Below are 17342 nucleotides of genomic sequence, written 5' to 3' on the forward strand. Positions count from 1 at the left end.
ATTCTTTTAATCGATAGTTCAATTAATAGTGTGAGCGGCTAACAAGTTATAAAACGATTGAGCCTTCAAATACTATTCCACTTGAGAATTATTAACTATCAATTTGAAAATAGTTTCATATATAGAGCCAAGAAGATTTTGAAAAGTTTCATATTAGACTATATGAATTTTGATTCATTCCATCTTGAACCAAAACAACCATTTTATTAACAACTGATCAAGTCTCATCAAGTGCTCTTCAAATTGAACACTTGTTAATGGAAACATTCTTCAATACTTCTTTACCTTAATTATTTAAGTAAAATTTAAAGTTTTTCCCCCACAAATTTTTTTACAACCAAAAATAAAAAAACATCATTAGATTTTTTTTTTTACAACCAAAACTCAATTTAATTCAATTCAATTCAACTTTCAACTTTTTCGTATTCTCAGACTATCTACAAATCTAAAAAAGAAATTGATATATATTATCTATAGTTTAAGACTCAATTAATGATTGATGGAACTACTTTATTCATCTGAAGTTTTGCCGCTATAGTTGAGTAAAATACCCCCTTAAGATAAGAATAGACATATATACTTAAGACTAATAGAATATAGGAGGTGTAATAGTTCTTTAAGATAAGACTAGTTGATTTACGGATGGAATCAGTTAATCGTGAATTTCATACTGGTTCAGCCTTGAAATAATGAGTCAAGGTGCAGAAATAGAATATTCAATTAATTATTCAGATCAGAATGTGGAAAAAAATCCAATTTTACCTTACTTACATACTTTCCCAATTAGTAATGAGAGATATAAAATTAATGAAATTAATGAAAATAATGAAACTATATATAGTGCTTTAACAACTGTGACAAATGCCTACAATGTGAATAATTATCTACAACCAAGTCTTCAACCGGTATATTGTCCAAATCCATTAGCAAGAATTGAATCATTATATCATCTGTTAACAACAAATTTAAGTAATCCTCCAAATTCAATTTCTAAAGAATATGATTATACTAAAGTAAGAGCATCAACTTCTTATTCCAGATCAACTTCAATACCAGCCTTACCTTTTAGTGTTCCAACTCAAATCAGTAATTCACAAGAGTATAATTTTATTAATACTTGGAATAATGATCAACTTAAAAATACATCTTTCACACAAGATGATACTAGTTATTTTTTAGATAAACAAAACGTTTTAGAGACTTATGAGGATGAAGAATTGGCATTAAGCTGGTATAATTATGTAAATCAATATCCTAAAAATTCAGTTTATGCAACAATTGGAACATCACCAATATATACAAGAGCTATAAACCTGGCATCATCAATGAATAATATAAGATTAAATGAAGAAAATATAGGAATATCATCAAAATTAGATAGTTCAATTTTTCCATATTATTCTAAAACAAATTCAGAAAAACTAAATGAATTGAAAGAAAACTTAAATTTAGGTTCAATAATTGATGCAAGTTCTCAACCTTCAATTAATAATTATGATAATTTAGTTGTTTCAAATAGTTCAAGAAGTTATACTGAAATTTTAGGTAATTTCAAATTTGAAAAATCTGAGAAAGATCCTTTAGTTTATGGAAATCAAAACTTTAATTTACCATCTTCACCAATTCAAAGAGTTGTATATCAAAAATATAATTTGGAATTTGATGAACAAGAAATTGGGGAAGAGTGTGAATCACCCACAAATTCTCAAACTACAATAAATGATAGTCCCATGATTTACCCAATTACCTTAAAGTTTATCATCCTCAAACATAAGTTCTCAAAAATTTGTGAAAGACCATCATATTTAAGAACTTCATCATACAGGAGAAAACATAAAATCGAAATAGAAGAAACAGATTTTGGTGACGATGAAGACTACGACCCTCCATTCCATTCAAAAAATAATGATGATCCAAATCCACTTTCTTCAACAAATTCAGAAATTTATGACATTGGCCCAAAAGTATTACCAAAACCATTTACTGAACAATTCATAAATTTGAAAAAAACAAAATTTAGACCATTATCTGAATTAACTGCATTAAAATGTTATAAATTACCTACCAAAATGATCACTAATTATGATTTAGATAACAAATTGAACAAAATGAAAGCAGTAAATTTTCCAAGAAGACCCAAAACAAGTCATGAAGAAAATGTAAAAACAAATACCATTTTATCAATTACATCGAATACCATGCCAATCAATGCAATTTTGAATTCCGATATATCGACATCAACTACATTAACTGCTGAAACTACCTCTACGGAAAGTTCTACAACCACTTCAAAGTCCAAGTCTAAAAAATCAAAAAAAGATAAAAAAGATTCAGATTCAAAAACTGATAGATATTATTCAAGATTAAACATATATGAATTATCTAAAATCCTCAACTTGGAAAAATTCGATATATCCTTAACTCGTCACATTGAATTATCAGTATTGGAAATTTTTGGCAACTATTGTAATTTCAAACTTGGTCTACAAACATGGATAAGAGATACAACAAGAGAATTGAGAATTCAACTAATCCAAGAGTTGTATACATACACCAGTGTATTTTATCCTGAATTAGATCTTTTCAAATTAGAAATTATTATTAGACGTGGTTCTTATTCAATGATGCAAACTAGATTAAGAAGGGAAAGAAGATTGAAAAGAGCTGGTAAAAAAAAATACAAAAAGAGAAAAACAACAAATTGAATCTTGTAATTACAAACCGCTAATGATTTTATGATGATTAAATTTATTACTATTGTTTAATCAGTAAACGAATAACGATTAATGTTTAATGAGCTAACGATTTTATGATTAATGATTAATGATTAATGATTAATGACTACAAATGAAAATTTGCTTTGAAAATTAAAAGTTATACACAATTAAATTGTATTACTATGATAACTACTATGTATTATTAAATAAATTTGTATTACTATTGAAAAATATATACAACCTTAGAAATGAATCAAATAAAATTAATAAAACTAGATATAAGTTTCTCTTTTTATTTATCAGCTGGTGAATGCATAATTTGAGTAACAAATTTTCCTGAATATCTAGTAATACAAGCAACAGTTAATACATCATTTTTTATTGATGTTGTCATTAAATGGTTCAAAATAACATGATTTGGGATAGATAAATGATAAGCTTCTTTGTTTGATGCATAATATGAACTATCTGCTCTTCTTAATGGTGGTCTCTTATTTATATAATTTGAATTAACATTATTTGTAGGTACTGATTGGTTGACAGGAGGTATTGGACCATTCGGTAATAAATTTGAGGATGAATTTGTTGAATTAGATTGATTTGATATTTTATTTAACAAAACATTATTTAAATGAGGAGGTAATTGAGGAGGTTCAGGTAATTCATAATCTTCAGGTTTTAATTTGAAATAATCATAATTTATAAACATTTCTGGTATATCATTTGAATATTGAATTTTAGTGTTTGGTTTTATGAATGAGTTTGATTTTGATAAATCATATGGTTGGAATTGATGATTTGATTGATTGGGGGTTTGTTGTTGAGAATTTGATTGATGTTGGTGATGTTGTGGGTATGGGTAATTGTTTGATTTTTGTTGATCAATGTGTTTTTGTTTTAGTTCTGCTTCTCCTTCATCTAATACTATGTTGTCATCGTTGGTGTTAATATCATCAATGTATTCAACATGTTCAAATTGTGAACTTGATTCCTTCGATATCTTATGTAATAATTCATTTGATTTCTCTTGAATTTTTTCAAACTCATACTTCCCCGCTGATCTTGGTTGTGATGGATGATTATATGATCCATTAACACTATCATTATTACTATGAGAATTATCTATTGAACTTGATATAATATTTGCATCATAATCAGTACTTGCACCAATGTGATTAGATTGGTTTAATGAGTGATTAAATAAATGAGTATCATCAATAACTTCAAACCAATTAAAAAATATACCTTCTTGATCTGTTGCTGTTGGTAATTGATCACTAACTCTATATTCATTGTTTATAATATATAATAATTTATGAACCCCCAATGGTAAATTAATAGTTGTAACAAATTCATTGGGGTGATTCATCAGTGGGGATAATTTAATAACATCTCTCCAGTTGGAGAACGATCCAATAATTGATATTTTACCAATATTCTCCTTATTGGTGTTGACCCATTTAATTTCAATTGGAATAAGTATATTATCATTATGATTGTTACTTTTGAATTGTTTATTTCTGTGTTGATTTTGATTATCATTATGATTGTAATTATTTAAATACAGTTGATTATGATAGTGTTGATTATGTAGTTGTTGTTGTTGTTGCTGTTGTTCTAGATTTGGCGATGGTGAATGACCACTTCTTGCTATTGAAGCAGCTGATAGCATTCTTGCTGTTGGTGGGGGTTTGTTGTAATAATGGTTTTGTTGGTTTTCAGTTTGTTGTTGTTGTTGTTGAGTTGACGACTGATTAGGTTGATTTGAATTTGTTGAAATTTTTGTAAAATCAACTTTTGATAAATCAGGGGTAGGAGTTTGAGATAATTGATGTTCAAATTCTTGAATATCATCAGAATCTTGTATAAACGGTTCATCCAATTCCATTTGATCATTTGGATCTGATTGTGATTGAGAATGATTAGAAATATTAATATTTTTATTATTTGCATTAGTAGTATATTTATTTGTTTTCTTATTATCATCATAAAAATAATTATTATCTGGTAAAATATTTCTTGATAATGAAGTGGATTCTTCAACTAATCCTTCGTTTAATTCATTGAATTCATCTTCTATCAAATCATTTGAAAATTGATTATAAGGTTGATTCAGTTGTTGAGGAATTATAGAATTTGGCAGTTGAATTGAACTTGATTGATTGTTGGTGGTAGATGATGATGTAGTTGTAGTTGGTTTAATAACTTGATGTAATATTAAATCACTAAATTCTTCATCTAATGAATGATCATTATTATTACTTGCAGTTGATTTTCTAATTTGATTACTATCTTTCGGACTTAGCTTTCTTGGAATTGATGATTGATTTATATTAGTTGAATGATTACCATGATTTGAATTATGATTAAATTGACCATTAGTTGACGCGTTATTACCCATCTTTAATTAATTAATACTTTATTTTTTAAATACAATAAAAAGGAATGATAAATTGTAATTATACTATAAAAAGATTATGATTTTTTAGAATGTTGGTTGTCTCGAGAAAAGTAATACAAAAAAAATAAAAATAGATTGTTATTTTGTAAGTGATGAAAATTTAAATTATGATGTAAGGTAATTCTATTAAGTAACAATTTATGATAATAATTAATAACAACCATTTTTTATTATATAAACTGATATTAATGAGAGATAGGTTGATTACTGAAGACGGGAAAAATCAACAAAGTGATTAATCTCTTTTGCATCAGAATGAAGAGATGCTTTAAGTCAAATTACTAAAAGATACATCGATTTTAATGGTGTGAGTTTTGAAAAAACACTTAGTAAAATATGAATTTACGAGTTTTAAGGTTAATCACTTTATCATGATTGAAAAAATATGAGGAAATACTAATTATGAAGTTTGGATTCAAAATTTCTCCTCTTCGTCTTGTAATAATAACTTAAATACAATTAATTAGCTCACGGTTAGTATAGAGTATGATCTTAAAGATAAATAGCAAAGTAGCAAATAAGGGTTCAATTTTAATTAATATTTTTTTCTTGCAGCTGAATCTTTATATTTTTGATTAAAAGTATATTAATCAAGATATATATAGTCTTCAATTTAATGTTTAGTATTTATTTTTAGTAAAATGTATTTAGTATATCATTCAATGAGTTTAAAAAGGAAAAATCAGCTTGGCAATTAGTAGATAATCATATGAATTGAGTTTCTAGAAAATGCAATATAATGACTTACATAAATTCAAAGATTTACAGATTTAGTAATAATTAATAGTACATATTAATTGAGAAATAGATTTTGCAGTAGTCTAGTAAATGAAATTCTTTCGAAATTTAGGAATTATGAATGAAGTAGGAGCTTGATAAAGTCAATTGTATTTAACATTTAATTCGAGACATTTTTGCATTAATTTGCATATCTTTATTTCTTACTTTCGATATATTACTTAGTCATACTATTTAAAATAGTTATCTACTTCTAATCAACTCAAGGAAAATTATACTATACGATACAAATGAGTGAAACTCTTTTAAGCTCAATTGAAGTTTTAGTTTCACAGGTTCAATAACTCTGTTAAATTTTCTTATCTGAGCGAATGCCCTAAATATAATAAATTATTATATAACAAATTTGCAACTATTTGCAAAAATTTAACAATAATTTAGAAGTATTATAAAAACAAATTGACATATATTCTATTATTTAATCAAGAGGTAACAAAGTATGAATTGTGTATGCAAATAATTAAGAACTGATCCTCAAGTTTTAGTTCTTGATTCCACAAACGTTTTGGTTGTCAATTATTACTTGCGATTCGGATTTTTTAAATTTGCCATATGGAGATAATTCAAAATTACTCCATTTTGTCCTCCCATGTCTTTTTTGGCTCCACGTTTTGACAGTTAGGCCATTTGAATTCAGAGGTTCATTCATGAAATATCTACATCTTTACTTTTGATTATTAAATTATGTAAATGCAAGTAAGGTATAAATCTATTTGTCTAAAAGATTTCTCTAAAATAAATCTTCTATCTTTATAATTTTATTAGTTTCTCTTCTCCGTTGATTCTTCTTCATCATCATTTATAACTTCTTTTTGACTTTCTTGATCTGGTTTTTTAGCACCTTCTCCAGAATATGCATATTTAGAAAAAGCTCTAATTCTAGCACCATAAAAGAAGAACAAATATGGAATTAAACAACATGCCAAAGATATGAAAGCCATCAATGAACTTGCCCATTGATAACCTAATCTATGATACATTTGGATTGTAAATAATGGCACACAAGCACCCCATATTGATCTAACAAATGTCTTTGCGGCTAATGCACTTGCAGCATAATGTTGATATGAATCGACAATATAGTTATTTGCTGGATTATATAAACAACAGAATCCAAATCCAGCTGCTAAACCTGCAAAACATGGTCCAGCCCAGGAAACATGAGGATATGATGACCAAGCGAAAATGAATAATCCTACTGGGACAAACCAACATGAAAGCATCATTGGAATTAATCTTAATTCTGCTGGAGGTAATTCTCCTCGATCTCTATATTTTTGAGCTCTCTTGTTATAATCTCTGTTGAAAAGTGGTGCTAAAGCAGTAGCAATTAAAACACCAACACCAATTGGAATAAACATAATACCAGTCTTTGATGCTGACCAACCTTTACCTTCCATGTAAACAACAGGATAAGCAAAGAAGAACATATACAATAAACCATAAACAACAGCCATATAAATTGTAATTAAAAATACAATTAATTCACTTAATAATAAGAATGGTCTTAATAATGAAACTTTTGCAACTTCTGAAAATTTTCTAACTTCAATTTCATTTAATGATCTATATCTTGAATCACCGGTATCTTTTCTTAATTTTTTAGCTCTTTTTTTCAATAATATACCATGATGAGTTTCTGGTACGACTACAATGAAAATAGCATAAAAAACACCAGCAACTATCAAGAAAGTCCAATAAATCCATCTCCAAGTTGATGTAAAGTCACCTAAAAGACCACCAAAAATTGGACCACATACAGGTCCTAAGAATGGTGCAGCTGAAAAAATAGCCATTGCAACACCTCTTTCTGGACCATCCCAAATATCTGCTAATGATCCACCAATTAATGTCATTGGTGCACTGAAAGCAATACCATCTATCAAACGACAAACAATTAAAGTACCAATATTTTTAGCAGCACCACATGGAACAATAAAAACAACAGCAATTCCCAAGGTAACCACATATATAGGTTTTCTGCCAACTTCTTCAGACATTGGAGCAAAAACTAAAGGACCAAATCCAAATCCCAAAACGAACATTGTTACAGATGCTAAAATTATAACTTCTTCAGAAACTCCAAAATATTTAGCAGGATGTTCTAAATCACCAGTAACTATAGCTGAACCCAATGCAACAACGAAACAAATAGCTCCTAATAAACCAGTATAAAGCCATTTTATTCCAAAACTCAAAGATTTTGGATTTCCTTTATCGTGATCAACAAATTCAACTATTCTTAAACCTGAATCTTGATCGAGTGGATATTTCCATGGATCATTTTCATTGAAATCTGAATTTGGATCAGGGTGTGTTAATTGTCTTTTAAAATCATATGGTTCTTCTAATGGACCTAAAGCACCAGCACCTTCTCTTAATTCTGTTTTGATTCTTTCTAATCCTTGATTATTTGTAACTAATCTTGTTAATTCTTGTTCGTCTTCTGTGTTATTTGTTCTTTTACGTTCTAATGAGTTTTTACGATGGTTGTGGTGGCTATTATGTTCTGACTGTGGTTGATTTGTAATATTACTTTCTCCATATGGAGTTATTTTATTTGATTCTATACTAACTTTATCTGATACTGAATCTGTATTTGACATATTAAATTAATGAAAAAAAAAATCAGATTTTGACTGATGAATATAAAAAGCTTAGTGGAATGAAATTGTGGAAATATTCAATTCTATTTATATTGATCAAATTTTAAATCAATAAACAATGTAAAAAACTTTTTGCATCATTTTTGTATATAAAGACGGTTACAAAATTATTACACAAAACGGAAAAATTTTTCAACTTAATTTTTTTTATTTTTTTTTTTGGCTTTTTCAAAATTTCTGTTTATCTTTAAAGTTAGTATTCAAAATTCCAGCTAAACCTTATTACAATAGAGTCAGTAGTTAATGCTATCCGTGTAATTTTGATTAACGATTACGGATGTGAGTAAGTAAAGTCGATTGATTGTGTATGGAAAATTGATTTAATTCTTAATGAGTACAATACAAAATTAGCCGTTTACTAAAAATAAATTATAAAGATCTAAGATTATAACATTTCTAACAATTTTTTAAATCCAGTGAAACGTTGGAGAGAAGTCACTAAACAGCTGTAATCAAGAATAAAAAATCAAAGATCCTGAATGTGTCAACTTAACCGAAACACTGTTACATTATAGTAATCTATTTTCTAGTTTGCTCCTTATTTTTCTATATAAATTTTTCTTGTAGAAGGAACGGCTAATTATTCTTTTTTTTTTTTTATTTTTTTTTTTTAAAGGAACAAGCAAAAATTTAAAGCCGATTCTAAAAATATATTTTTAACACAATTAAAATTATGAAAATCTATACCGTTTATGTGAAACATTTAAACTTCTACACAAGGCTTAGATATGTTAAGTATATCCTGCGTTATTGTTTTAATTTAAGTAGGTTAATTTTACCTAATAAAACTATGAAACAAAATTATACAGTTGGTTTTGTACAACTAGTATTTTAAAAATGTTTCAAGTTTAACTATGAAACATGAGGCTTAATATTTTTGCAGTACCTTAATTTATAACGTTTTATCTATTTAATCTATTTAAAAATCTATAAACGTTCAGCCATAGCATATACGTAATGTTAAAGCCACTATGATTCAAATAAATATGAGAAATAGAAAGATAAGGTACCAAAAATTCTTTCACTACAATCTAGTTTTCATTTTTATTTTTTATAATTTAAAATTAATGTATTAATCTATATGTTTATTAATATAATGCAAAGTTTATAATATCTATATATAATGTATAATTAGCATTTTTCTATTTTTTATTTATTAGTTCTTATTATTATTTCTATTTCTTAATGGCCAAAATCTTGCATTTGTTCAAGATCTACTTTATTATGTGCGTCCATTTTTGGTGAATAAGCGTATTTTGAAAAAGCTCTAACTCTTGCACCATAAAAGAAAAACGCATATGGGATTAAACAACAAGCTAACGATATGAATGCCATTAATGAACTTGCCCATTGGTAACCTAATCTATGATACATTTGAATTGTAAATAATGGTACTGTTGCTCCCCATATTGATCTAACGAAAGTTTTAGCAGCTAATGCACTTGCAGCATAATGTTGATATGAATCAACTATATAATTATTTGCTGGATTATATAAACAACAGAACCCAAATCCAGCTGCTAAACCTGCAAAACATGGTCCAGCCCAAGAAACATGAGGATATGATGACCAAGCGAAAATAAATAATCCAATAGGTACAAACCAACATGAAATCATCATTGGAATTAATCTTAACTCTGCTGGTGGTAATTCTCCTCTATCTCTATATTTTTGAGCTCTTCTATTATAATCAGAATTAAAGAAAGGTGCTAATACAGTTGCAATTAAAACACCAACACCAATTGGAATAAACATAATACCGGTTTTGGAAGCTGACCAACCTTTACCTTCCATGTAAACAACAGGGTAAGCAAAGAAGAACATATATAATAAACCATAAACAATAGCCATATATATGGTCATTAAAAATACAATTAATTCACTTAATAATATAAATGGTCTTAATAATGAAGTTTTGGCAACTTCTTTAAAATCTCTTTCTTCAATTTCATTAAATGCCTTGTAAGTTTTATCCCCAGTATCTTTTCTCAATTTACTTGCTCTTTTGCTTAATAATGTACCATGATGAGTTTCAGGTACGAAAACAATAAATACAGCATAAAAAACACCAGCAACTATCAAAAAAGTCCAATAAATCCATCTCCAAGTTGATGTAAAATCACCTAAAAGTCCACCAAAAATTGGACCACATACTGGTCCTAAGAATGGTGCAGCTGAAAAAATAGCCATTGCAACACCTCTTTGTGGACCTTCCCACATATCTGCTAATGAACCTCCAATTAAACACATTGGTGCACTGAATGAAATTCCATCAATTAAACGACATACTAATAATGTACCAATATTTCTTGCTGCACCACATGGTATAATAAAAATAACTCCAACGAATAATGTAACAGCATAAATGGGTTTTCTACCTATTTCTTCCGATATTGGAGCAAAGACTAATGGACCAACACCAAATCCAATAACAAAAACAGTAACAGTAGATAAAATAATAACTTCTTCCGAAACTTTGAAATGTTTTGCTTGACCTCCTATGTCACCAGTTACTATAGCTGAACCCAAAGCAACAACGAAACAAATAGCACCCAACAACCCAGTGTATACCCATTTTATAGTATTACTCCAATTCTTTGGATTATTTACATCATGATCAACCCATTCAACAATTCTTAAACCAGTACCTTCATCAACTGGGTATCTCCAAGGATCCATGTCATTGAAAGTAGAATTTGGATCAGGATGAGTTTCTATTTTTTTAATATCATAAGGTTCTTCTAATGGACCCAATACACCAGCACCTTCTTGTAAATCAGTAACTATTCTTGATAAATTTTCTTTACGGGTTTGTATTCTTTTTAATTCTTGTTCATTTGGATCTGTACGTTGATGTTGTTGATTTTCGAAAGCATCACCATAAGATGTTACTTTTTCTGAATCAACACTTCCATTATCTATTGTATTAGATTCTTCTGAATGTGACATTGTCATGTAGTATATTAATTTTGATTGATTAACAAGAAGAAGTTTTGAAAAATTTCATTCAATTTGGAATTGGACAGAGGGTTGTATATATATAGTTGCTAAATAAAATTCGGTATCTATGGTTGTTGATCTAAATAAGTTAATATTTTGCAACCGTTCCTTTTTAATACGTTTTGGCAAGTACGTACTAATAGTTAAAATTCAATGTAACATTTACTAAAATTATACACCAATACACTAATATAATTAACGCATATCAACTTTGATTGTGTAATTAATTTAACCCATTAAACATGGGAAATAAGAATCATCTAAAGTATGAATGTATTATGTACAATATGGTAATTAATTTTAAATATATTTGTATAATATTAATTATTTACTTATTACCTCAAGTCGGTTAATAAAAAATAAAAATATTGAAATTAAAAATAAAAAAATTACTAAAAAAAAAAATAAAAAAGTTTAATATTCAGATCGGCAATAAAATTGATAAGTTTTAGTTCCTTTAATTTTTAGTTCCTTTTTCTTTATAAAAATTTCACCCTTTTTAGGTTCTTGTCGTGTATTTCGGTTAGTAAAACCTAACTAAATAAATGATCCAGCCTTTCCATCGGTTTAATAATTTATTTATAAATTTATAGGTGATCTCATTAAATTACCAAACTGAGTGATTATATTATTATTTCTCATGCAGATTTAATGTATTAGTGCTATTAATTTATTAATTAGTCTATTTATCAGGTTTTATTTAGATATTAAATCCCGGTTTCCCAGATAAAATTTATTTTAGTATTAAGCTTTATCTGAATTTATCACTATTTGCATTCTGCGCTGACCTTTATTTAATTAAGCAGACCCCAAAATATTTCTTGTATTGCTTTTATAATTGATCACTCTAAATGAAAATCTCCTCTTCAGTTAGCAATAAATCAGTAGTAGAGGTATTTGCAAAATTTGAAGAAGTTAAATCTATTCGTAAATGTGATAAAATATTTGAAATATGTTTGAAATATTCATAACCTGAATAATCTTGAGTCAATTTTATCGATTTTATCAAGGCTTTAGCTATCGTAATTAATTTAAAACTAACCCCTGATCCATTGAATTGGAAAGAATTTAATGGCAAGTTTTTTGATACCTGACAAAACTCTTTCGACATTGTTATTGGAAATTCATTTGATAAACAACCTATTCCATTAAGCATGTTATTTTCATTTGCTATATTCCAGGTTAAAATCGACATCCAGTATTTGCTTAGAAGAATATTGGCTTTCTGTATATCTGGAGCGGCTTTTAATATTTCAATTTGTTTGAGTTGATTTTGAATTGTACATATCAACCTTAACGATTCTTCATTATTTTTTATACTTCTGAACTGTTCAAATATTGATTTGTTGGGAATAGCAAATATTTTAATTAATTCTCTAAATCCACTTAATAAAACTGAATATTCTTCATGATTTAATGAAGGAAATGGAATTGAGGGCTCTAATAATACTGGAATTGATTGTTCTAAACACAAGAATCTTTCAGTAACTAACAATAAATAATATATCTTTCTCATTCTATGTACTTCAGCAGTTGATACAACATAATTCTCAGGTTTATCCAATCCCATCATTTGAGCTAAAGTTATAGCTTCTCTTAAATAACATATCGCCTCGGGTCCTCTATGTTTACATGTTATTGCAATATGTAAAAAAAATGAAGTTAAAATTGATTCTAATGTTGGTTGCAATTTCTTGACTCTTATAGCTTCTGATGCAAAATCTATATTGATGATATCTTGTGGAATATATTTTTGATTTGTTATGAAACTTACTTGATTAGTTATAGTTGCACATACAGCACATGATAATGCGTAAGCATCTGGATCTGATCTTGAAATTAATTCAGCAACTGATATAACGGGCCATATACCATAATACCAAACTTGATAAACATTCAAACAAGGTAATAGTTTTTCTAGTGGTATTAAGGGAACAAATTCATCATTAGCTAAAGCAGTAGTTACAGCTAGTTGATTTATAGCATCTCTTGTTTTTTCATGAATCTTTTTAGGACCACATTTCTTTTTAATTCTATTATTTGTACATTTTAAGGAATGGGTTAAACATCTATTGCAAGGAACTTTTAAATCGCATTTGACTTTTCTGACAGAACACGAATCACAAGCTCTTGCAAAAGTTTTTTTTTTTGGTTGTTGTTGCTGTTGAGGTTGAGGTAGACTTTGTGAAGATGTATTTGTGATTGTTTCTGTCGAGAGTGGAGTAGATCTCGATGATTCTGATGATGGTTGAGTTAATGATGGTTGAGTTGGTGCTAAGAATGCTTCAAGATCAAAATTGTAGCCTTCTATAGTGTAATTGATGTCACTTTCCATTATTGTTCTTCATTCCCCACTTTTCATAATATTTGGCAACCCCGAAATGGAATTATAAAATTTGGTAAGGACTTTTTCTAAAAATTTTGGTTGATTCTATGACTAAATGCACAATTTAAATATAGCTAAGTACTATTAATGTTGAATAAGTCTAATTTGACTTAATATAACTGTCTCTCGTAGTAAATGGAGTAATTCTATATTTGAAGCCCTCTGTTGTTGATCTTTAAATATTGCAAATTTATGATTTTTGTGTAATTTATATCTAAAGTACTATGTTTCGAAAAAAAAAATAATATAATATGTAAAATCCGCGTATGTTTCATAATAATAACAACATCATCGAAACCAGTGGATAAAACTCATCATTAACTAAAATTCAACATGGAGAAGAATGAAGAACAGCAAGAATTGTCAATAAAAGAAGAATACCAATTATGGAGAAAGAATTGTAGATATATGTATGAATTTGTTAGTGAAACAGCATTAACATGGCCATCACTAACTATACAATGGCTTCCAAATCATACTATTGAAAATGGCATAATAAATACAAAATTATTACTAGGTACTCATACTTCTGGGAATGATTCAAATTATTTAAAAATAGCAGAAACTCAAATATCAGCGGGTGAAAAAGCCAACTCAAGAATAAAAATAGTTAAAAAATTTGAAAATCAAGAAGAAATATGTAGAGCAAGATATATGCCACAAGATTTAAATATAGTGGGGACTATAAATGGAGCAGGTGGTGTTGATTTATATAATATAAAAGATAATAGTCCAACTAGTTATTCACATTTCCAACCACATACAGAAAATGGGTATGGATTATCATGGAATCCTAATGAAAAAGGATTGTTAGTGACTGCATCTGACGATAAAACTGTTTGCGTGAGTGATACAAATAAAAATAATGAAACTATATATAAGAAAGAAGGTGATGATATTTTTAATGATGCAAAATGGCATTTTTTTGATAAACATTTATTTGCATCAGCTTCAGAAGATGAATATTTATACATATATGATACAAGATCTACCGATATTGTATCAAAATTCCATTCTAAAATTTCAAAGGGAATAAATTCAGTTGCATTTTCACCTTTCTCACATAATTTATTAGCTATAGGAAATACAAATTCAAATATTGGTCTTTTAGATTTAAGAAATTTGAAACTATTACATACAATGATGGGTCATACTGAAGGTATAACAGCACTTGAATTTTCACCACATAAAGATGGTATATTAGCTTCTGGAAGTCAAGATAGAAGAATTATTGTATGGGATTTATTTAAAATTGGAGAAGAACAACAACAAGAAGATGCAGAAGATGGATGTCCTGAATTATTTATGATGCATGCTGGTCATACTGCTGGAGTTACTGATTTATCTTGGTGTCCTTTCAAAGAATGGACTATTGGATCAGTTGCTGATGATAATATCGTACATTTATGGGAAATTAATAAGACTTTGATTAATACTGAAGAAGTTGACGTTGACTCGGACTTTTTAGAGTAATTTTAATAAATATAAATGTATATATATACTTCTTGGTAAATAATTACTCATTATATATATAATTCAAGACATTTCGTAAATCTTAATGATGTAAGATAAATCACGGTTAAATAAAATTAAGTCGTGTGAGAAAATTGGTATTTGGTACTAAGACAGTACTTAAGTTTTTTGCTGATAGAAAATCAAAATTAAGAGTGAATAAAAATCAGAAGTAAACCAAATTATATAATCAGTGACATCAATTCAGTTCATACAACAAAAAATTGTTATGTCGGACTTTCCACCAAACTTATCTATAAGACCATTGACTATAGAAGATATAGATAAATGTGTACAACTAGAAAATAAAGGATTCCCGAAAGAAGAAAGGTGTAGTGAACAAAAATTTAAATATAGATTAACTGTTGCCCCCGAACTATGTTCAGGATTATTCATAAGAGATTATGATTATAAATATAATTTCATAAATTTACCAGAAGTTGCTGAAGAATTAGAGAAAGCACATGACGAAGAAGATGATTTAAGAGAAGATGAAGATTTCCCCGCTAAATCATCAGTTTTAAAAGAGACATTAATAGGTCATATTATTGCAACAAAAATTCCTGGAGAAAAAATTACTGAAGAATCAATGGAATTGGGTACACATACTGAAAAATCAAGGCACATAGGTATACATTCAGTAGTTATTGATCCGACATGGAGAGGTAAAAATTTAGGTCCTTTATTATTACATGATTATATTCAAAAATTATCAAATCAAGATGTTGGTGATCAAGTTGTTATAATAGCCCACAAGGAATTGATACCATTTTATGAAAAAATTGGATTTAATGATAATGGTGAAAGTAGATGTAAATTTGCAGATACAACTTGGTACGATTTATCAATCGATTTGGTAGCAAAAGATGATAATTATTAAACAAAAGGAAATAGGTCGAAGTTGGTACTAGCTAGAGAGAGAAAAAAAATATTCACACTATTGTAACAATAATAATATAAAACTACAGTCTATACATTTTTTACATTTCTTATATATAAAATCACTTAATATAACGAAACTAATTATAATTGTATACTAAATGAAGATACCTGAACCATTGACTAGATTGTTTAATTCAGTACCTTTAAAAATCATTAAAGATGAAAACACAATCTCAAAATTTGATAATCCTATACCATTATCAGATTCAGTTCCATTAGTACTTGGAGTTTACAACACATTTCAATACAATGAATTAATACTACCTACAGATCCAATTTCATTAGCCACTTACCTAAGATTAATTCAAAGGAACAATTTACAATTATCATCATCGTCGACAGGTCTTACAAAAATTCCATTTCGTGGATCACCTTATAATTCATTACCTATATTAATTGGAGACTCAATTGAAAGTATTGAAAAAATTCAACAAAATATTTCAAAACATTTCGAAAAAGAAGAATATTTTATTAATGATTTTTTGGATACAAAGCTTTACGATTTATGGATTACTTGTTTATTAGTTGAAGATATTGATAATGAAACATATTATAGAATTTTTGGAGTTAAGGATTTTGAAGTTTATGATTTGAAGAGTGAAATACCCAAATGGAATAATTACAAAGTACGTTTCCCAACATTGAACTTGAAAAAATTCTACGAAATACAACTAGAAGAATTTAAAGATTACGTGGAGTTAGATAATTTAAAATTAGCTTCTTTCATTATAATCATCAATGAGTTTCTTCCATTCACTAAAATTGCAAAATTGATACCAACAGAAGTCATAGAGAAAAGCTACGAAATACTAAATCAAACTAATTAATCATCATCAATCAACTTTTTTTCATTAAATAGT

The 17342-nt window shown here is 27.8% G+C and overlaps 8 protein-coding genes across 8 annotated transcripts; 4 read left to right on the forward strand and 4 right to left on the reverse strand. All coding sequences in view use genetic code 12, as the record gives it.

Moving 5' to 3' along the window:
• Nucleotides 1-689: 689 nt before the first annotated feature.
• On the forward strand, nucleotides 690-2705 carry KGF54_002035 (uncharacterized protein; the record flags this gene model as incomplete). The annotated part of the gene is made up of 1 exon (XM_051762471.1): nucleotides 690-2705. The coding sequence occupies one exon, from the start codon at nucleotides 690-692 to the stop codon at nucleotides 2703-2705; it is 2016 nt and encodes a 671-aa protein (XP_051620547.1).
• Nucleotides 2706-3009: 304 nt separating this feature from the next.
• KIS2 (Kis2p) lies at nucleotides 3010-5118 on the reverse strand (the record flags this gene model as incomplete). The annotated part of the gene is made up of 1 exon (XM_051762472.1): nucleotides 3010-5118. One exon carries the CDS (start codon nucleotides 5116-5118, stop codon nucleotides 3010-3012), a length of 2109 nt encoding a protein of 702 aa, XP_051620548.1.
• Nucleotides 5119-6737: 1619 nt separating this feature from the next.
• KGF54_002037 (MFS transporter) lies at nucleotides 6738-8582 on the reverse strand (the record flags this gene model as incomplete). Its single annotated transcript, XM_051762473.1, has 1 exon — nucleotides 6738-8582. The coding sequence occupies one exon, from the start codon at nucleotides 8580-8582 to the stop codon at nucleotides 6738-6740; it is 1845 nt and encodes a 614-aa protein (XP_051620549.1).
• Nucleotides 8583-9824: 1242 nt separating this feature from the next.
• On the reverse strand, nucleotides 9825-11591 carry KGF54_002038 (MFS transporter; the record flags this gene model as incomplete). The annotated part of the gene is made up of 1 exon (XM_051762474.1): nucleotides 9825-11591. One exon carries the CDS (start codon nucleotides 11589-11591, stop codon nucleotides 9825-9827), a length of 1767 nt encoding a protein of 588 aa, XP_051620550.1.
• Nucleotides 11592-12489: 898 nt separating this feature from the next.
• Nucleotides 12490-13977, reverse strand: SUC1 (transcription factor; the record flags this gene model as incomplete). Its single annotated transcript, XM_051762475.1, has 1 exon — nucleotides 12490-13977. One exon carries the CDS (start codon nucleotides 13975-13977, stop codon nucleotides 12490-12492), a length of 1488 nt encoding a protein of 495 aa, XP_051620551.1.
• Nucleotides 13978-14361: 384 nt separating this feature from the next.
• HAT2 (Hat2p) lies at nucleotides 14362-15501 on the forward strand (the record flags this gene model as incomplete). The annotated part of the gene is made up of 1 exon (XM_051762477.1): nucleotides 14362-15501. One exon carries the CDS (start codon nucleotides 14362-14364, stop codon nucleotides 15499-15501), a length of 1140 nt encoding a protein of 379 aa, XP_051620552.1.
• Nucleotides 15502-15769: 268 nt separating this feature from the next.
• KGF54_002041 (polyamine acetyltransferase) lies at nucleotides 15770-16420 on the forward strand (the record flags this gene model as incomplete). Its single annotated transcript, XM_051762478.1, has 1 exon — nucleotides 15770-16420. The coding sequence occupies one exon, from the start codon at nucleotides 15770-15772 to the stop codon at nucleotides 16418-16420; it is 651 nt and encodes a 216-aa protein (XP_051620553.1).
• Nucleotides 16421-16580: 160 nt separating this feature from the next.
• Nucleotides 16581-17309, forward strand: SAM35 (SAM complex subunit; the record flags this gene model as incomplete). The annotated part of the gene is made up of 1 exon (XM_051762479.1): nucleotides 16581-17309. One exon carries the CDS (start codon nucleotides 16581-16583, stop codon nucleotides 17307-17309), a length of 729 nt encoding a protein of 242 aa, XP_051620554.1.
• Nucleotides 17310-17342: the final 33 nt, after the last annotated feature.

Source organism: Candida jiufengensis, assembly GCF_024610255.1.
Source record: "Candida jiufengensis strain CBS 10846 chromosome Unknown scaffold4, whole genome shotgun sequence".
In the NCBI taxonomy this organism is placed as follows: Eukaryota; Fungi; Ascomycota; class Pichiomycetes; order Serinales; family Debaryomycetaceae; genus Lodderomyces; species Lodderomyces jiufengensis.